Source organism: Bufo gargarizans, chromosome 3 (genome assembly GCF_014858855.1).
Source record: "Bufo gargarizans isolate SCDJY-AF-19 chromosome 3, ASM1485885v1, whole genome shotgun sequence".
NCBI classification, from domain to species: domain Eukaryota; kingdom Metazoa; phylum Chordata; class Amphibia; order Anura; family Bufonidae; genus Bufo; species Bufo gargarizans.
The window spans coordinates 77,414,369-77,436,735 of record NC_058082.1 but is presented as its reverse complement, the minus strand read 5'-3'; the positions used below and the strand labels follow the sequence as shown (position 1 = coordinate 77,436,735).

General features: G+C 45.2%; 1 protein-coding gene across 1 annotated transcript in view; it reads left to right on the top strand.

The window, feature by feature from the left end:
• The window catches only part of B3GLCT (beta 3-glucosyltransferase), a 519,846-nt gene that overhangs the window by 347,791 nt on the left and 149,688 nt on the right, over window positions 1-22,367 (top strand). The window contains exon 8 of the mRNA XM_044284963.1: window positions 21,247-21,310. Coding sequence (XP_044140898.1) covers window positions 21,247-21,310 — 64 coding nt within the window. The remainder of the gene's footprint in view (window positions 1-21,246; window positions 21,311-22,367) is intronic.

Here is a 22,367-nt window from a genome sequence, read left to right as displayed (position 1 = left end):
TGCTATCTCTAATGTTTTTTTTGTGTTTTTTCAGCCTAATGATGGCTTGTTTCACTGATAGTGACAGCTCTTTGGATCTCATCTTGAGAGTTGACTGCAACAGATTCCAAATGCAAATAGCACACTTGAAATGAACTCTGGACCTTTTATCTGCTCATTGTAATTGGGATAATGAGGGAATAACACACACCTGGCCATGGAACAGCTGAGAAGCCAATTGTCCCATTACTTTTGGTCCCTTAACAAGTGGGAGGCACATATGCAAACTGTTGTAATTCCTACACCGTTCACCTGATTTGGATGTAAATACCCTCAAATTAAAGCTGACAGTCTGCGGGTAAAGCACATCTTGTTTGTTTTATTTCAATTCCATTGTGGTGGTGTATAGAGCCAGAAATGTTAGAATTGTGTGAATGTCCTAATATTTATGGACCTGACTGTAGCTGTGGTTCATCTAATTAAAACATTGTTATTCTTTTGTTTATCTGGGCCTTCATTCCCAAGAGGATACTTTTTCTTAATATGCAAATTAAGCATTTAATCCTTTGAAGGGTCACAATTGCTCTTGTTGCGTCCAAGCTCCACTTCTTTCTGTTGCCAGCCCCTACCTCGCTGCTTGGCCACTGCCTAGCCCTGTCAATCAAAATAGTAAGGGTGGGGCTGGCCTCAGAAATCAGTGGAGCTTGGGTGCACCAACAGCAATGGTGACACCCTCATTGCACGAAAGGCCTAATTTTGCATATTAAGAAAGTGTCATTACCTGTAAACTGAGCCTCAGATCAACAAAACAAAAACAGTGCTTTAGGCCTTATTCAGACAACCGTATGTTTTTTGCATTTTGCGGAACGCACACGACCAACCCCATGATAGAAATGCCTATTCTTGTCCCCAATTGCAGACAAGAATAGGACATGCTCTATCATTTCTGCGGGGCCCCGGATCGGAAGTACTGATGCGGACAGCTCAGGGTGGTGTGCTGTCCACATCCATTCCGTAAAATTGCAGAATAGATGCAGATGCATAAATATGGTCATGTGAATGAGTCCTTAATCAGGTGCCCACAGCTATGTGTCTGTGCAAACAGCTGGATAGGGAGGTCGCTGCTGACAGGGTCCCTTTTAACCCTCCAGGTTCTCTTCTGTTAGACTCAATTTGTCATGATGTCCCTCTCTTTGGGGACAATCGGCTTTGTTGAGTGGTTTATGGATACATTTATGAAGGACAGGAATGGATTGTGAAAAATTGCAGTTCTGTTACTTGGTAATCACAACCTATCAGCATAAATTAAATATTCTCGGAAGTATGCGCAAAGTGCTGAAGTGACCTTTCAGATGTGGAAAACAAGAGACAACAATAAATTGTCGAATTCTTTGACTATCCAAGATGTCATGCTTTAGTAAATTTCTTGGCTAATTACTTTATCATTTTAATATGGATAATAATAAAGGTCAATGAATGAAGAAAGCTCTCCAGAGGATTTCAACATACCTGTAAATTAAACATTTACTTGGGAAACCGAATGTCTTAATACTTTTAAGACTGTCGCTGACTTACTGCCACATCTATCAAAACTGGCATGCCTTTTGGAAGCAAACGCTTACTGAGGAACCATTGTAGTCTATAGCCAGAATGGTCAGACTCTAAGGCATCTTAGGCAGTGTGACACCCGCTACTTAACCACTTATTACCAGGCAACTTTCCATTTTTTGCATTTTCATTTTTATCTCCCAGCCTTCCCAGACCATATTGTTTTTATATTTTTGTTCACGTAGCTTTTATAAGGGTTTTCTTTTTTTTTTCCCTTAGGATAAGTTGTGCTGTCTAATAACACCATTTAATAATGCATACAATGTAGTGGGAAGCTGTAAAAAAATAAATAAATATTCAAATGCGCTTGAATGGGGGGGGACGCAATTCCGCAACGGTTTTATTGGTTTTGTTTTTACAATGTTCCCTATGCAGTATTTACAGACCAGTTTCCTTCATTTTCCGTTCTAGATTTTATTTTTATTTATTTTTTTGTGGCGGTGACTGTGATTATTTTTTATTTATTTGTAAAATGGGGAAAGGGGCATGATTTGAATTTTTACATTTATTTTTTGTAATTAAAAATAAAAAAAAGTTTTATTTCACTTTTTATAGTTCCCCTGTGGAACTTTATCATTCATTCATCTGATTGCTTCTCCCATAGACTTCAGTAATTAAACATTGTGGTCTTTGGGATATTTACTATGTTACTATGAAGCTCTGTCACAGGAAGGGCTCCATAGGAGCATTGCTGTCGAAAGGCATGGTAGCCTCAATCTCCACATGGGGAAGCTCTTGCGGACGCAGAAGCACAGCCCTCCTAGGGAAAGCTGCTCACACTTGACCAGTCATCTGAGGGGTTGAATGTCTGCAGAAACCTGGCATCTTTGGTGCCCAAACTGCTCCAGAGCGGACGCCTTCTTTAGAGACCCTACCGCTGACATATATAGTAGTGTGACGATATTGAAGTAATTATAGAAAAGGTTATAGAAATCTTTTTACTGATGTTTTTCTGTTGTTCATTTATTAAATTGATCCAAATTTAAACAACTTTTTGAATAGTCTTCATTAAAAGTTTCCTACCATTTTGCGTTTGCACACTGTAAGCCTAGGTGCTGAATCTGACATTAATCTGTTAGAGCACGGATCCTGTTTCTGACCGCTCTCCCTCCTTTCTCTCAGCGGTAGGAGGAGGATGTACATGAAAGGTCAGAGAGTGGAGAGGGAGGGGCAAGCATCCAAGGAGGCCAGCTCACACAGGCTAAAGATAGAGTGGAAAGCACAAGGTAGTTTGCAGAGGAAGACAGCAGCATCCTGGACACACTGATACCTGGGAGAGACATACCTACTTGAGAGAAGACTGAAACAAGCTGAACACCATTGAGTCTAAAATGATTCTTAGTGCTAACAATACATAGGTTTACCTGGAGAACCCTATGAGGTTAATTTATCTAACTGGTATAAAGTAGAACTGGCTTAGTTGCCCATAGCAACCAATCGCTCAATTTTGGAAAATGAAAGGTGGGATCTGATTGGTTGCTATGGGTAACTAAGCAAGTTCTACTTTACACCAGTTTGTTAAAGGGGTATTCCCATCTTGCTATTTAATCCTTACCTGCAGCCAGCTATGCTGTTCACTTCCTGGTTTCCTGCTGCTAAGGCTGGGTGGGCTTAGGCAGTTTGACACCTCCTTATGACATCACACTGAGAACTCAGTCCTTGCGTGCTGGTTCATGTGAAGAGTATGAGTCATCAGTCTGGCAGCCTGCAGTGTCTGTGAGGCCCCTCCCCCCTGCTGGGGAATAATCACTCAGAGTCATGGGAATGAGCGAAGACGGTAACATTTGGCTGTCCTGCATTCTAATACAGTTTAACACACAAACCCCATTCTGAGCAGCAAAAAAAAATCACTACTGTACATCAACCCAAAAGCATGTTAGCTAGTAGTCAAATGATCTGTGCTTTTTCCTCCCCTAAAATATTAACATTCCCCCACCTACCAGCACTGATGCAGATTTGTTTCCATTACAGCTCTCCTACAGTTGTGTATACACCTAAGGGTACTTTCACACTAGCGTTTTTCTTTTCCGGCACAGAGTTCTGTCCTGGGGGCTCAATACCGGAAAATAACTGATCAGTTTTATCCCCATGCATTCTGAATGGAGAGTATTCCGTTCAGGATGTCTTCAGTTCAGTCTTTTTGACTGATCAGGATGGAACCGCAGCATGCTATGGTTTTTATTTCCGGCCAAAAAAACTGAACACTTGCCTGAATGCCGGATCCGGCGTTTTCCCCCATAGGAATGTATTAATGCCGCACACAGCATTCAAAATACCAGAATGCTGGATCCGTCCTTCCGGTCTGCGCAAGCGCAGATTGAAAAAAGGTAGAAAGAATAAATGCCAGATCCGTTTTGCCGGATGACACCGGAAAGACTGATCCGGCATTTTAATGCGTTTTTCAGACTGATCAGTCTTAAAAATGCCATCAGTTGGCATACATTCCGGCGACGGAACTGCTTACTGGATCACTCTGCTGCAAGTGTGAAAGTAGCCTTAGACCATGTATCTGTATAGATGCATATACAGCTCTGCTATATATATCTTCGCCAGTACACTCTAGCACTGTTGCAGAACCGCTTCCTACACAGCTCTGCTACATCTATCTTCGCCAGTACCCTCTAACACTGTGGCATAACCACTTCCTATACAGCTCTGCTACATCTGTCTTCGTCAGTACCCTCTAGCACTGTGGCAGAACCGCTTCCTATACAGCTCTGCTACATCTATCTTCGCCAGTACCCTCTAGCACTGTGGCAGAACTGCTTCCTATACAGCTCTGCTACATCTGTCTCCACCAGTACCCTCTAGCACTGTTGCAGAACAGCTTCAGATACAGCTCTGCTAAATATATATATATGGTTCCATATACAGGCGGGGAAAAAAATGACCCTTCACTACGTGTTGAGACACAATTGAATTAAAAATTTACAAATGATCAGTGAGACCAATGGCTGTCTCTAGATTGACACGTGTGATAATTTTCCTAAATTAAAACGTAACATTTATTGTATTGAGTAGTTAAAAACTTCACACTAGACTAACGTTTAAAATTGTCAGCTCAGCCTACTGTCTGTATAATGATTTTTTATTTTTTATTTTAAATCATGAGTGATGGTTATGGCGTCTTAGGATGCATGTGGAGGTGCTGCTAACTGCCTTATTATTTTATTTTATTATTTTTGCTCTGCTTGGCTGCTTTATTTTTAGCAGCCACCACAGATGTTTGCTGTTACCAGCTCTGTTGATTCACAGTGCTGTAGTCCGTCACAGTGGTTGGTGCGCTCTCGCTCCTATTTGTTTTGTTTAAGGCAGAAGCTGATGCACTATTCCTCCTCAATGTCCCCTATCTTACTGTTTCTCTTTGCTCTCCTAGTAGCTTGTACATAGTAGGCTAAAGCTGTCTAAAATTCATGTTTTACAGCACTCTGCCCCCCAACATGTTTCGCCAATTTAACTTGGCGTCTTCAGGGGAACGGGCAGTCTGCTGCTGAGGTGACCGGAGCTTATAAGACCTTCCTTTGATGATGTCATGTTGTTTGTATCCACTCTGGATACATATCGTAACCCACATGTTACTTGAGCCTATCGGGGGCCACCTTCTATATTGTCCTTATTTCCGCCTTCCTATGGGATCCAATCACATCCTCCGTTTCTATTTTCACAATCCGGTCCAGCGCACGAAGGAGAGCGCTGAGTCTAAGTCCCTGAACATGCGCAGTAGAGCCCGCGGTCAGCCGAAGGCTCCGTATTAGGCGCATGCGCGAATTTAAGACAGCTTTAGCCTACTATGTACAAGCTACTAGGAGAGCAAAGAGAAACAGTCAGATAGGGGACATTGAGGAGGAATAGTGCATCAGCTTCTGCCTTAAACAAAACAAATAGGAGCGAGAGCGCACCAACCACTGTGACGGACTACAGCACTGTGAATCAACAGAGCTGGTAACAGCAAACATCTGTGGTGGCTTCTAAAAACAAAGCAGCCAAGCAGAGCAAAAATAATAAAATAAAATAATAAGGCAGTTAGCAGCACCTCCACATGCATCCTAAGACGCCATAACCATCACTCATGATTTAAAATAAAAAATCATTATACAGACAGTAGGCTGAGCTGACAATTTTAAACGTTAGTCTAGTGTGAAGTTTTTAACTACTCAATACAATAAATGTTACGTTTTAATTTAGGAAAATTTATCACACGTGTCAATCTAGAGACAGCCATTGGTCTCACTGATCATTTGTAAATTTTGAAAAATATATAATGGACAAAGACAAAAAATACTTCCTTGTGCATGAGCCCTAAGGGTAGGTTCACACTGAGGTTTTTTTGAAGCAGGTTTTAAGGCAGATTTCCTTTCAGATTTTTCAGCCAACGTCAGAAGTGAATCCAGAAGGATCTTTTACATTTCCGATTCCTTTCGAACCCACTTCTGGTTTTGAATGAAAAAACTGCAGAAAAATTTGCCTCAAAACCTCCTCCTAAAATCTGTGTGAACCTACCCTTATTCATGTCCTTTTACGCAAATAACTGGAAAATAACGGGGCATATCTGTAAATTTTCTGGACAAAATGCTGTATTTGTAAAGCGCTACTCTGTACCATGCACTAGTGTTGATAAATCTGCGTTCACACTACAGTCAATAGATGCAGTTGGCGTATGTAGCCATAGGCCTGTATTCACCTGATAGAGGCCAAAAAAAGCTTCCTCTAGTCTTTTTTTTTTTTTTTTAACCGATTGTCTTAGGTAGGGGCTCATATTTTGTGGGGTGAGGTGACGGTTTGATTGGTACTATTTTAGGAGGCATACGCCCTTTTGATCGCTTGGTGTTGCACTTTTTGTGATAGTAGGTGACAAAAAAGGCCTTTTTTTTTTTTTTTTTTTTAACAGTGTTCACCTGAGGGGTTAGGTCATGTGACATTTCTATAGAGATGGTCGTTACGGATGCGGCGATACCTAATATGTATACTTTTTTTTATTTATTTAAGTTTTACACAATAATAGCACTTTTGAAACAAAAAAATGATGTTTTAGTGTGTCCATGTTCTGAGAGCTATAGTTTTTTTATTTCTTGAGCGATTTTCTTATGTACGGGCTCATTTTTTGCAGAATGAGGTGACGGTTTTATTGGTACCATTTTGTGGGACATGCCTTTTGATCCCTTGGTGTTGCTTTTTTTGTGATGCAAGGTGACAAAAATGGCTTTTTTTAACACAGTTTTTATTTTTATTTTTATGATGTTTATCGGACTGGGTGGATCATGTGATATATTTATAGAGCTCACCGTCACGGACGCGGCAATACCAAATATGGCTATTTTATTTTATTTTTTCTATTTTTAAAATCTTTTGTAATTCTTTACTTGGGGAATTCTTTTTTACATGTGAAACCTTTTTTATTTTTTTATTTTAACACTTTATTTTTATTATTATTTTTTTATATATACTTTTCATCCCCCATAAGGTCATACAAGACCTCTGGGGGACATTTAACTTCACTTTTTTTTTTTCACCATTGATTTCTCCTGTAACAGCGGCTGACATAGTAGCCCCAGTTACAGGAGAAATACACCCCCCAGAGAGGCTGTACAGCCCCAGTGCAGGGCTGATCGAGGTCTGTGAAAGACCCGTCAGCTCCTGCACTCTCCCGGCCCCAGCGGTCACATGACTGCCGGGCCAGAACAGAAAGCTCATAGCGCTTCCTGCTCTGTATACACAGTGCTCTGTGAGTGCTTTATATACAGCGATCTAGAAGGCTGGGACACCTGGGAACTGTCCCTGCCTTCTCTAAGGGTTGCCCTGCTGTCACTGACAGCGGGCAACCCGATCTACAGCTGCACGATCAGCGTGCAGCTGCAGTCTCTGTATGGACGTTCTGGAATGTCCATTCAGAGAGAGAGAACCACCTCACAAACGTTTTTAGTCTGTGGGCGGACGGGAGGTGGTTAGAGGGGTTGTTCACTTCTTGGGCAAATCCCCCAGCCTGGCCAGATCTGTGGAGGGAATCATATTTACTTCATCCCTGCTGCTGAGTTCTGTCTCCTTCCCTTTCTCCGCACCGCTGCAACTCTCAGGTCTCCCTGCGTCAAGATATGGTTTATGCAGGTCATTTGGCCACTGCAGCCAGTCATTAGTGATGTGTGAAGTGAATAACTCCTGTAATGTTTGGGGTTTTTGTTTTTTATTCACATAGTACTGAAAGAAAGGTTTAGTAATTTAGTACTTAACTGTGAGTAAAAGCTTCTGTCCTTAACTCTTCTTCTTGAATTTAGTTATACCGTAGTGTAAGGCCTGTATTAAACCAACAGATTATCTGACCAATTTCTGTCCAATCGAACCAATAGTTGGTGTGTATAACAAAAGATCTGTGTGTGGAAATGGCCATCTGAGCAATGATTGGTTAAAAGATCTATTAGATAATCTGTTGGTGTAATACAGGCTTTATTGTAGGTCAGTGTACACTTTTGTGTTGGAATTGTCAGGTAATTCACAATTCTTTTGGGAACTTTATGAACTTTAGCTTCTTATAGAATTACAGGGACACCATGGCATTGGGCATTCAGTATATTGCTTAGAAACTTCTACCCAACCTGTCACAGATCACAGGTTTACTCAATCCTTAAATGACCAGGTTTATGGCTGTAACGGTCAGCAGAGGAAGAGACCGTAGAGCAGGACTCAAGTACAGTGCAGCAGACAAGGAGGCTGAAGTAGAAACCGGCTTTATTAAAAGAGAACTCTAACTGCCGGAGAAGCAGATTTACAATATAAACAGCTTGAGAATTCACAATAAAGATAATGGAAATTTGCATAAAGAACACAAAGTAATCACAAACACAAGTACAGACAATAGCAGGCTACTCTCTTCTAGGTAGTCCTATCTGTCCCCGCTACCCGGGGTGCACCTCTACGGTGCACTAAACTAAATCCTATTCCACTATGCCCTAGCTCAGGTTAGCATCAGTGCACTCACAGTTCGGTGTCCGGCACATGCAGGCAGGTACAGTCTGGGTCCCAATCTGGTTGCTTGCTTGCTTCAGCGTGGCTCAGCTCTGGCCTCTCTTTGTAGTCTCTGTAACTCTGGTTAGAGATAATCAGCAGCTCTGGACGTGTAATCAGACAGGGCCTGGAATTCACTCACAGTTCCTTTGGTAAGTGCCTCACACTACAGCAGACAGCACACAGATACTGTGTCACAGCAGGCAGGGAGAAATCGCTCTAATCTTCCCTGTGGATCTCCCTCTCAGTGCACAGCGTCCTTCTTCCTGTGTACTCAGACACCTTCAGCCCAGGCCCTCTGCTCAGCCCGGGAAAACACTTAACTCCTTGTCCTCTGGAAACAACTCCTCTCACTGTCCTACTCAGCCACAGTGGCCTCTGGTGGCTGGAGGGAAACATGACAGTCTGCTATATATATATGTGTTGGAAATGTTGCTGGATGATCAGGGCTGCTTCTTACATGCCTCCCCACTTAAAGGTGGCCGTCCTCGGCCTTGCTATATAGTCCATAGAAATAATGGTTAATGTAACTTTTTATACAGCAGTACAACATTGTCCACAATACATACAGGTGGACCAAATGAACTCATCAGCAGCGTACCTGTTTGGTGGAACCCCTGCAGTAAGCCTACTGGATCTCCGGAGGTCCTGGCTATCTGTTGCGACCTGACTCTCTCCACTAGGAACTGCCAGTCTGGATTCATCCACCACAATAGGAGGTTCGGGTGTGTCCGAGGGCCCCTCTCCATTACGGGCTGGCAATGGTTCTGTGACAGTGCCTTCATCACCTGTAACCTGGGAGGCTTCTTCAGTGTTGGGAGCAGACCACCAGTCTTCACCATAATCTCCATCAGAGATAACAAGTTCTGAGTATGGGGCAGGAGGAGGTGTCCTCTGAACAGGTGCGGGATCTTTGGACCGGCATGGCCGTAACATATTCCTATGTAGAGTCCGTGAAGCAAATTCCTCATTCTCAACCTGCACTTCGTAGACCGGACCATTAGGGTACACTCTCTGGATCACTTTATACGGCTGTACTTCCCAACGCTCACTCAACTTGCCTCTGGGACGTTTCTCTTGTACCAGTACCCGATCCCCAGGCTGCAATGGAACCTCCTGAACTGGAGGACGGTCTGTATGAGCTCTCTCCTGTAACCGCTGACCTGCCAACCGGCGAATGGTCTGGAGACTCCAACGGTGTTCTTTCACCCATGAGGTGGTTGATCGCTCTATTAGGTCTTCTGGCTGTTCTAGGTTTAATTCCACGATCTCTCGACCAGCCCTACCGAACAGTAACATGTATGGGGTGTAACCGGTGGTGGTGTGGACACGATTATTGTAAGCCCAGACTAATTCTGGCAGGTAGTCAGGCCAGTGTGCCCTCTTGTCTTCCTCTAGTGTCCTCAGCATTTGCAGCAATGTGCGGTTAAAGCGCTCACAGGCTCCGTTTCCTTGGGGATGATAAGGAGTTGTCCTGGATTTTTCAATGCCGTACAGTCGATGTAGCTCTTCCATCACTTTTCCTTGAAAGCACGCCCCTTGATCTGAATGGATCCACTTTGGACACCCATAGACCCGAATGAAGTCTTGACAAATGGCTCGAGCAGCGGACTCGGCCGTCTGGTCCCGAGTTGGGGTGACTACTGCAAACTTGGAGAAGTGGTCGATCATGACCAGGCAATACTGTGGACCTCTTGACGATTGTCCCACAAGAAGATAGTCTATCATCAACACTTCCAGCGGTTCTGTGGTCTGGATGGACTGTAGGGGTGCTCTCTGTTCTGTACTCTTCGTGAGTTCACACACTCGACACTGTCGGCAAACTTCTTCAACTGTGGCCTCCAGTCGCGGACAATACACATAACGGTGCAGCCACTGGTATGTCTTGACTGGCCCGAAGTGAGCTCCAAACCCATGAGCCTCTTTGGCTATCTCCCGTGCCATTCTTCTGGGTATCACTACCTGCCACCTCGCCTCTAGGTCGGCAGGCTGTTGCCACTTGCGGAACAAAACAGCTCCATGCACTTCCAGTCTGTCCCATTGATGTAGAACGGACTTCATCTCGGCATCCAGATCAGTCCTTTCTTCTTTGTTGGGTTTCCTGCACTGGGTTACCCAGCTTTTCATTTGCTGCAGTCCAATGTCTTCATCTTGCAATCTGCCCCATTCTTCATTAGTTCTCCCCAATGCTTTGGGTAGCTTACGGGCCTCCCCACTTGTCTGGGCCGCGACTGTTGGGGGAGCGAACTTGCGGAAGTCAGGAGTTTCATCTTCTTCCTTTTGTTCATCCATATCCCCTACTGGAGGTTCAAAAGTAACCCTCGAGAGACCATCAGCATTAGTGTTCTCTGTAGCAGAGCGGTAGCGAATTGAGAAGTCATACTTTGCGAGGCGAGCTGCCCAGCGTTGCTCCAGGGCTCCCAACTTGGCAGTACCCAGATGGGCCAGGGGATTGTTATCCGTCCGTACGAAGTTCTTAGCTCCTGTCAGATATCCTGCAAATTTCTCCGTCATAGCCCACACCAGGGCAAGGAGTTCCAGCCGGAAGGAACTGTAGTTATGGGGGTTTCGCTCCGTATCTCGCAAGGATCTACTGGCATAAGCGATCACTCTCTCATGTCCATCTTGTACCTGCGACAGGACTGCCCCAAGTCCGTAGAGGCTGCCATCAGTAGCTAAGATGAATGGTTTATCAAAATCGGCATAAGCCAAGATGGGGGCCGATGTCAGGGCTTCTTTCAGGGCCTGGAAGGCTTCTTCCTGTTTCTGTCCCCAGGGGATACTTTGGCCCTTGGGTTGCCCAGCCGTTCCTCTCAACAACTCATTCAGAGGGCCCGCTATTTTTGCGTAGTCTTTGATGAACCGCCGGTAGTACCCAGTCAGTCCCAGGAAGGCCTTCAACTCACGCAGTGTTCTCGGCACTAGCCATTGTCGTATTGCAGCCACTTTGTCTTGGGACGGTAGCACTCCGTCTTGGGACACCCTATGGCCCAGGTACTCGATCTCCCTCTTGAAGAGATGACACTTCTTTGGCTTTACCTTCAGGCCATGGGATCGCAGTCGCTCGAGTACCTGCCCTAGCCGATTCAAGTGTTCTTGAAAAGTAGCAGAGTATACGATGATGTCGTCTAGGTATATCAGAGTGGCTTCAAAATTCAGGTCTCCCAGGCATCTCTCCATCAGCCGCTGGAAGGTTCCAGGGGCATTAGTCAGTCCGAATGGCATCCTGTTGAATTCAAATAACCCCATGGGGAGTATGAATGCTGTCTTTGCCTTGTCCTGCTCAGCCACTGGTACTTGCCAGTACCCACTTGCTAGATCCAGGGTGGAGAAGTATTTGGCTCGTCCTAGAGCCGTCAAAGACTCCTCGATGCGTGGCAGAGGATATGAGTCTTGCGCAGTGCAAGCATTCAACCGCCGGTAATCCACACAAAATCGAATAGTGCCGTCCTTCTTCTTGACAAGCACCACTGGGGCTGCCCAAGGGCTCTGGCTTCCCCGCACCACTCCGGAATCTATCATCTGTTTCAATAGCGTCTTCACTTCCTGGTACAACTTGGGCGGAATCTGTCGATATCTCTCCCGAATTGGTGGAGTGTCCCCCGTCGGTATATCATGTGTGATAGCATTCGTGCAGCCAAAGTCATCGGCGTGGCGGGCAAACGCAGCCTGATTCTCCCACAGCATGGTTTCAACTGCTCGCTGTTGGTCTAAACTGAGAGCCTTAACATCTATCTCCATTTGACCCAAGATGGTTCCCCCATTCCATTCTGGGGTCGGCGCCTCTTCTGCACTGGCAGTAACTGCAAGGGTCCAACCAGCATCCCCTACCGGAGCTAGAGTCACTTCTCTCTGACTCAGGATTTCTCCCTGATGTAGGTACACACGAGCCAGTTCCACCCCTGGCGTCAAGGGAACTTCTAGATATCCCACATTCACAGCTCTTATGGGTACTCGTCCATTCTGGACCACTCCCAGTGTCCGGGCCACCAGGACGTCCTGACCCAGCTCTCCTAGGCCTGTTGGTTCAACGAACACCTCCATGCCTTCAAGATTACGGAAAGTTCCCACGGGTAACGTCAGCACGGTCTCCCGACCAGGGGGAAGGGTGAAGGTAGCCTTTCCTGGCGCTCGGATCGTTCCCACCGCCTGGTGTGCTGGTACACTTTTCTGTGTTCCACAAAAACGGATTAGCCGTTGAAATGCTTTCTGGGTAGGTTTGTGCGGGGTGGCTTGTTTCCAGTAACCCGGCCCCCGTTTGGTGAACATGATCTGATCCAATTCTCGCAGGATATTCATGCCCATTATCACCGGCACATCTTCTTTGAACGTTTCGGGGACCAACAAGATACCTTTCCGCCCCACTTCCTGTCCACATAGCCGTACATTCATCCACACGACCCCTGTGACAGGAATCTGTTGTTGGTTAGCCGCTGTAACCCGGACCAGTGTCTCTCTTTCTGGCTTGGCCAGCGCTTGAAAGTAACGGTAGAAGAATGACTCGGGCATAGTTGTCACCTGAGACCCAGTATCCACTAAGCAGTCGACAGGAACACCTTCGAACTCAGCTCGTATAGTGGGGCACCCTGCGACCAGGTGTTCGGAGCTTTGCTGGGTAACTTGGCTCTCCACCTCCCCTGCAGTACGCCCCACTACTGCAGGGGTCGGTAGTTTAACGGCGGCTCTTGGCGTCCAGCTGGATTATTCCGACACTCTCTGGCGAAATGTCCTAGATCTCCACACCGCCAACACTGTGCCCCTTGACGGCCCACTTTTTGCCTGCGAGTGGGAGGTGCCCTCAGAGCTTGGCTGGATGGCCCCACTGAAGGGTAATGAGGGGCTTGATGGTATGGGAAACTAGCATAAGGGCATTCGGGTGTAGGAACCCACGGAGTCGCCTGATAGGTTTGTTGTCGGGCTGGATAGGCAGCCTCAGTAGTATGGCGCGACTCTATCCGTTTCTCCAGGTGTGTCAACTTTTCGTGCATGGCACTCAGGGAGCTCTGCAAGTCTTGTACCACTCTGACCAGGGCTTCCTCATTTCTCGTAACCCCGGGGGGTGTAACGGTCTGGGTCCGTATTACTCCAGAAGCATAGCCGTCTTCTTTGTTTCGCGTCACGGCCTCTGCCAAAATTTGTCGAAAGGTATGGGTAGGGTCTACTCTGACTCGTTCCCGCAGAGCCTGTTTCAGGGGATTGCTGTAGAGCCCTAGAATAAATTGTTCCCGCAGTATCCGGTCTATGGGTCCCATGCCAGTAACCCCATCTGCCTCTTTTTTTTGTACCTCGGCCAACACTTCCTGTAGGGCTGTAGCGTACTGAGAGACACCTTCGTCTTCCCGTTGAATCCGGTAAAAAAACTTCGCCCGGAGGTGCCCTGCACTGGCTGTTTCCCCATATATTTCTTCCAGGAATCTCACCATCTCTTGCAATGTATTGCGCGTGGCTTCTGGTTGTAGGAGAACATTTCTTCGGGCCTCACCCTCGAGAGCGGCCAAAGCAATTTCTACTTGTAGTTCTGGGCTGACATTGTAAATCCTAACAGCACTCTGTAACCTTGTCACCCAGTCTGACAGTGTCATGTTCTGGCCATCAAATTTGGGTAGCAAGTTGAACAACGTGCCAATAGGAAGGGCCCTTGCAAGGGTTCCACCATTGCCTGAGGTACTCACATTAACATCATGCACATTGCCTTCAGCCGCCTCCATCTTTGTGACTGTACCCTGCTCGCAGCGCCACTTGTAACGGTCAGCAGAGGAAGAGACCGTAGAGCAGGACTCAATTACAGTGCAGCAGACAAGGAGGCTGAAGTAGAAACCGGCTTTATTAAAAGAGAACTCTAACTGCCGGAGAAGCAGATTTACAATATGAACAGCTTGAGAATTCACAATAAAGATAATGGAAATTTGCATAAAGAACACAAAGGAATCACAAACACAAGTACAGACAATAGCAGGCTACTCTCTTCTAGGTAGTCCTATCTGTCCCCGCTACCCGGGGTGCACCTCTACGGTGCACTAAACTAAATCCTATTCCACTATGCCCTAGCTCAGGTTAGCATCAGTGCACTCACAGTTCGGTGTCCGGCACATGCAGGCAGGTACAGTCTGGGTCCCAATCTGGTTGGTTGCTTGCTTGCTTGCTTGCTTGCTTCAGCGTGGCTCAGCTCTGGCCTCTCTTTGTAGTCTCTGTAACTCTGGTTAGAGATAATCAGCAGCTCTGGACGTGTAATCAGACAGGGCCTGGAATTCACTCACAGTTCCTCTGGTAAGTGCCTCACACTACAGCAGACAGCACACAGATACTGTGTCACAGCAGGCAGGGAGAAATCGCTCTAATCTTCCCTGTGGATCTCCCTCTCAGTGCACAGCGTCCTTCTTCCTGTGTACTCAGACACCTTCAGCCCAGGCCCTCTGCTCAGCCCGGGAAAAACACTTAACTCCTTGTCCTCTGGAAACAACTCCTCTCACTGTCCTACTCAGCCACAGTGGCCTCTGGTGGCTGGAGGGAAACATGACAGTCTGCTATATATATATGTGTTGGAAATGTTGCTGGATGATCAGGGCTGCTTCTTACATGGCTGAGGCATGCTTATAACTTCAGACTTGCAGGGCTGTAAGTCCATGTTATTTTAATGTGCCTAGGGATCTAAAGAACTGAAAGACGTTTCTCTTATGAGTTGTAACTACATGTTAAAGGGAACCTGTCACCCAAAAATCGTCTATCAAGCTGTTTACAGTACCTTATAGTGCTGTGTCCTCGTTTCTCGATGCACTTTTTCTTCGTTTTGCCGCATGTCTGCTCATTCAGAAATCGTAGTTATATTCAGCTGCTGCCCCGTGCTGCAAGTCAGGCTTGAAGTCACGGGGGCAGCGGCCTCGGCGTCTTCCATGGCCCTCTCCCCGCCCCCTGCCTCTGTGACTGACACCCGAACATCCGAATCCGGGACCGCGCTCAACGGCCGCATGCGCAGTAAAGGGCGGCAGGAGCGCGGTCCCGGCTGCCGCGCGTACTACGCGCCGTCTTACTTTCGCCGCACTGCGCATGCGCCCGACATCCTGTATCAAACGCGCCCGCGCCCAGATGCCGGGCGCGGGCGCGTTTGATACAGGATGTCGGGCGCATGCGCAGTGCGGCGAAAGTAAGACGGCCCGTAGTACGCGCGGCAGCCGGGACCGCGCTCCTGCCGCCCTTTACTGCGCATGCGGCCGTTGAGCGCGGTCCCGGATTCGGATGTTCGGGTGTCAGTCACAGAGGCAGGGGGCGGGGAGAGGGCCATGGAAGACGCCGAGGCCGCTGCCCCCGTGACTTCAAGCCTGACTTGCAGCACGGGGCAGCAGCTGAATATAACTACGATTTCTGAATGAGCAGACATGCGGCAAAACGAAGAAAAAGTGCATCGAGAAACGAGGACACAGCACTATAAGGTACTGTAAACAGCTTGATAGACGATTTTTGGGTGACAGGTTCCCTTTAACAAATTCATGTCCTTGCAAGATGAGAGCTTATTTTAATTCTTGATTTACTAAAATAGATCAGTTTCTGTATTTACCAAGCCAGCTATATTTCATTGTATAGTATCTTAATTTTTACCCTTTTGTTTTGGGTGCCTCTCAAAATATTTAAACCTAAAACCACATTATTTAAAATGAAACTAAACACTTTTGGATCTCTGCAAAGCCAAAGAACAAATACGCTGCCAGCATGTAATTAAATAAATGGAAAGGGGTTGAGAGGTTTAACAATACATGTTCCTAATGATATTCTGATTCTTGCCAGGTAAATGTTGCATTCATAGTGGGTCCATGTAGAGCTGAAACAATCGACTAAGGCTACTTTCACACTAGCGTTCGGGCGGATCCGTTCTGAACGGATCCGCCCATAATAATGCAGACGGAGGCTCCGTTCAGAACGGATCCGTCTGCATTATATTAGCTAAAAAAAGCTAAGTGTGAAAATAGCCTGGGACGGATCCGTCCAGACTTTCAATGTAAAGTCAATGGGGGACGGATCCGCTTGAAGATTGAGCCACATTGTGGCATCTTCAAACGGATCCGTCCCCATTGACTTACATTGTAAGTCTGGACGGATCCGCACGCCTCCGCACGGCCAGGCGGACACCCCAACGCTGCAAGCAGCGTTCAGCTGTCCGCCTGTCCGTGCGGAGGCGAGCGGAGCGGAGGCTGAACGCCGCCAGACTGATGCAGTCTGAGCGGATCCGCCTCCATTCAGACTGCATCAGGGCTGGACGGCTGCGTTCGGGTCCGCTCGTGAGCTCCTTCAAACGGAGCTCACGAACGGAAACCCGAACGCTAGTGTGAAAGCAGCCTAAGGCTACTTTCACACTGGCGTTTCTGGGTCCGCTTGTGAGATCCGTTCAGGATCTCACACGACTGTTGTTTAGGTCGGCATCCGAGCTGCCGTTTCTTTTCAATGGGGCCGCAAAAGATGCAGACAGCACTCCGTGTGCTGTCCGCATCCGTGGCTCCGTTCCATGGCCCTGCTAAAAAAATATAACATGTCCTATTCTTGTCCACTTTCGGACAAGAATAGGCATTTACATTGCCGGCGCCCGTACCGTTCCGCAAATTGCAGAAGGCAACACGGGCGGCTTCCGTTTTTTGCGGATCCGCAGTTTGCGGACCGCAAAAAACGGCACGGTCGTGTGCATGAGGCCTAAGTCAATGGGGACGGATCCGTTTTCACTGACACAATATGGTGCAATTGAAAACTGATCTGCCTCCCATTGACTTTCAGTGTAAGTCAAAACGGATCCGTTTGCATTATCATGAACAAAAAATAAATAAAAAACAGACAGATCCACACCTAATACAGGTGTGAAAGTAGCCTCATTCGACACAAAAAAATATTTTGCATCGAGGATTCGTTTTTGCCATCTGACCATGGAGCGGAAGTGAAGCGCTTGCTATTACCCGCCGGCCCGTGTCACACTGCACTTTCAGCCCTTACACGTATGCGTGCACTATGTCCCCATGCTGTGTGATGTCAGGATGGCAGTGTGTGTTTTGCACATCGCCGGCACTTAATAGAAAATGCCTATTCTTGTCCGCAATTGCGGACAAGAATAGGACATGTTCTATTTTTTTCAGGATTGGAATTGCGGACCCGGAAGTGCGGGTCCACAAAATGTGGAACGAAATTGCGGACGTGTGAATGGACCCTTAGTCAATGTTGAACCCCTTTTATGAGCCAGCAGTCTATTTTTGCATTTTTGTTTTTCTCTCTCTACCTTCCTGTAACCGTAACTTTTTAGTCTTATTGGGGCTTGTCTTTTACAGGATTTGTAGTACTTTTTAATGACACCATTTAATATTGCAATGCACTGTAGCGCAAAGCTGGAAAAAGAAATCTAAATGGGCTGGAATAAAAATACAATTCCCCATGGGTTTGGTTTCTACAGCGTTCCCTATGTGGTACAGCTGACCTGTGTCTTTCATTTTCTGGGTCAGTATGATTACAACAATACCATATTTGTATGGTTTTTCTATCGCTGTTTGATTGATTTATTATGGGATGTGAAAACAGAAGTTTGCTAAAAAAAAAAAAAAAGATTGCTTGTTACAAACAGTACATTTACCACTTATTTAAACCATACAGCTGTTTTGCGATTTAAGGGAGTGTGTTCAAAGACATAGGATGCAAACAATCCGCATCCCTGATGAAGGAATCAGAGAATTCTGAAACGCGTAGAGTTGAAGTTTGAACCGTGCCGTCCTGAGCCTGTTCACTGAGCTCAGGCAGAAAGTGGAGGGGGAGAACTGCTTTAGATGCTGCTATCTCCTGAATGGTCACAGCTAGAAACATGCAACTAGTCTTGTTTGGATGCTAAAGTCCAAGCAACAGAGGAGATATCACTCGAGTCGGGAATAATCGCGGGTAAAGCCCGCTTTTACTTTCAGCTGTATTCACTGCATCCTGATTTCTAACAGTGATATCTTCCCATGTCCTGAACATATTACTGTCATTCTGGTATTGTCTGAAAGCTTGGAATGTCAGCTTTCAAACAATATTAGAGATTTGTGCAGTTAAAGGAACTGCCCGCCCCTCCCCCCTGTCCGTCTGGAGGAGAACGAGGGAGCAGTTACAGGGCTGACAGCTTGCAGTAAAATATATAGAAATGTGACATTATCATCAAAGTAAACACCCACATAATAAAGTAATTTTTACCACACAGTGAACGCTGTAAATAAATTCCACAAAATAATAAAAATTGCTGTTTTGTAATCTTTCTCCCTAAAAATGTAATAATAAAACAAATTTAAAGGGCTTCTGTCACATTTTCTTTTTTTGGGGGGGGGGGGGGGGGGCTTGTTATAATCCTCATTTATCGACTATTCCCTATACAGGGCTATTACCTTTGTCTGTGGCTTTGTTTCCTTAAAAATCGATGTTTTAAAATATGCAAATCACTTTACTACCAGCACGTAGGGCGTCTACTTGCTGGTAGCCGCCGCAAATAAATGCCCCCTCCTCCTGTTGATTGACAGGGCCAGCGAACGCTCTCCTCCTCCGGCTGGCCCTGTCTGCGCCTGTCTTCATTCGGCGCAGGCGCTCTGAGAGAAGGAGGCTCGTGCTCCTCAGCACTCCCTCAGTGCGCCTGCGCCGATGACGTCTTCTCTTTCGGTGACGTAATCGGCGCAGGCGCACTGAGGGAGTGCTGAGGAGGCCAGCCTCCTTCTCTCAGAGCGCCTGCGCCGAATGAAGACAGGCGCAGGATTTGAAATGCTGACAGGGCCTTCCGGAGGAGGAGAGCGTTCGCTGGCCCTGTCAATCAACAGGAGGAGGGGGCGGTTTTTTGCGGCGGCTACCAGCAAGTAGACGCCCTACTTGCTGGTAGTAAAGTGATTTGCATATTTTAAAAGATCGATTTTTAAGGAAACGAAGCCACAGACAAAGGTAAGAGCCCTGTATAGGGAATAGTCATTAAATAAGGATTTTAACAAGCCCAAAAAAAATATTGTGTATTTGGGGTGACAGAAGCCCTTTAATACGCTATATATACCCCAAATGGTTCCTAAAAACTTAACTAATCCCACAAAATAAAATAAAAATTTGGGGGGGGAAAAGTTATGACTCCTGGAACACAAAGGGGAAAAATATTATTGGTCCTTAAGGCTAAAATGAATGATGTCACTAAGGGGTTAAAAATGCAATAGTGTCCCCTGAGTTGTGTGCCAACAGGATTTATTGCAGACTGCAATAAAAAAATGACATTTTTGTGAGGGTTTTTCCAATTTTAACGGGACTGTTAGGAGGTTAAAGCACTTTGTACCTTCAGCTTTCATCAGCTCTGCTCAGCTTTTCTAGTGTACAGAGCATGGATCTTACATATCATTTCCATGATCCAACCCCCTCATGCTGGAAAAGCAGAGCTAATGAAAGCAAAAGGTGCACACTGAGAAGCACTGCTGCATCTTCGTGGTTTCACACGGAGTCATGCCACGGTTGGGACACGGCCTTGCTGCGTTCGAGTACCACGCACAACTAGCTCTAATTAAATTAATGAACATTGTACTGTTTAATGGGTCTGTATTGTTAAAGGGTGCGCAGTACTGAAGTTTCTTCACCGAGTGGTCATACCCTAAAGATTTAGGTGTCCTTTCAACGGCATCTGTCAGCAGTTTTGTACCTATGAAACTGGCTGATTTGGTGCATGTGCACTTTGCAGCTGAAGACATCTGTGTTGGTCCCATGTTCATATGTGCCCGCTTTTGTAGAAAAAAAATTGTTTTATTGTATGCAAATGAGCCTCTAGGAGCAATGGGGGCGTTGCCATTACACTTAGAGACACTGTTCTCTCTGCAACTGCTACATCCTCTCCACTTTGACAGGGTAACATCATCACGCCTGGTTCAGTCAATCAAAGTGCAGATGGCACGGCATTTGCAGAGAGAGCAGAGTCTCTAGCTGTAACGGCAACACCCCGTTGCTCCAAGAGGCTCATTTGCTTGTATGAGAACTTATTTTTTTTCTCAGCAATGCGGACACATATGAACATGGGACCAACACAGATGCCTTCAGCTGCCAAGTGCACATGTAACAGGTCAGCCAGTGTCATAGGGACAAATCTGCTGACAGATGCCCTTTGGCAAGATACATGATGTGTATAAGAAACTGAAATTCATGTTTCATAGAAAAATCTGGTCTTGATCAGGAGTGGTCTTTTGGAGAAAGTTTACTATATATAATCCTTATTGAGTTAGCATGTATTTATTATATTAAACCTAAAATGTTCATTTGCTTCGTGATGTAAGTACTCCCTTATTTCACTAATTATACCTCTTACGTATTTGGAAATTCTAGATGGAAAAAGGCTTTCTGTTCAATCTGTTATTCATTTCAACATATGTAGTACATTTCTATTTTACTTTTGTACTTTTCATTAACTTTTTTCCCCCAAGATACTTTCATTTGACCGCTTTGCAATTAAATCATTTTATTAAATTAAGTATATTTGCTTTCAATGCTGTTGGCAGCTGTTTGAGTATTATAACAAGAACACAGAGTAAATGGGCCCCATCAAGTCATTGTAGATGAGTTTGGTTTCTGTAACATTTCCCAGTGTATAGTTTTGTGGGTTTTATCTGCCTGCCATTTTCCATGATGTGTTAATTAGACTTTTTATTGTGATTTTTTTTTTAGGCTTACTGAGATTCTCATTAAGGATCCACCTATTTCGGATTTTACTATAGACCTGAAACATGAGGTAAGGCGATTTTCTTATTTAGCAGAAGAAAAATACTGTTACTTTGTGTTATAATTGTTACTTTTAACTTTCAGAAAGCTTTAACAAGTGTGTTTTTTGGGCATTATTCTGCAGTTTTCTGTTCTTAGTGCTGCAGTTTATACCAGATGTTAGCTGATGATCTATTGGAAATATGAAATACAGGACACACAAGCATATTTTTTTTGCAAGTGGGGTTTTCATTCACTAGGTGCCTTTTTTGTCATCCTGCCTTAAAAAAATAAAATTAAGCATGCTGTAGGTTTGCTGTTTTTTTGTTGTTGTTTTTCTATCTATTTCAGTATAACCACTTAAGGACCACAGGTTTATACCCCCCTAGTGACCAGGCCCTTTTTTACAAATCGGCACTTCACAACTTTAACGGTTTATTGCTCGGTCATGCAACTTGGCACCCAAATGAATTTTACCACCTTTTCTTCTTACAAATGCAGCTTTCTTTTGGTGGTATTTGATTGCTGCTGATATTTTTAGTTTTTCTGATATTAATCAAAATAGACCGCAATTTATTTTTAACTTTTTCTGGTAAAATTGTTCAAATATAATTACATTTCTATACAAGTTTGTATTCAGAATTTATTGTGCTACATGTCTTTGATAAAAAAAATCCAATAAGTGTATATTTATTGGTTTGCGCAAAAGTTATAGCGTTTACAAACTATGGTACAAAAATGTGAATTTTGAAGCAGACTTTCTGAGCACCTGTCATGTTTCTTGAGGTTCTACAATGCCCAGACAGTAGAAACACCCCACAAATGACCCCATTTCAGAAAGAAGACACCCCAAAGTATTCGTGGAGGGGCATGGTGAGTTCATGTATGATTTAATTTTTTTTCACAAGTTAAAGGAAAATGACACTTTCTAAGGAAAATAAAATAATAATAAAGTTTTCATTTCTGCTAACTTCTGGCAAAAAAATAAATAAATCTCCCACGGACTCACTATGCCCCTCAGTGAATACCTTGGGGCGTCTACTTTCCGAAATGGGGTCATTTGTGGGGTGTGTTTACTGTTCTGGCAT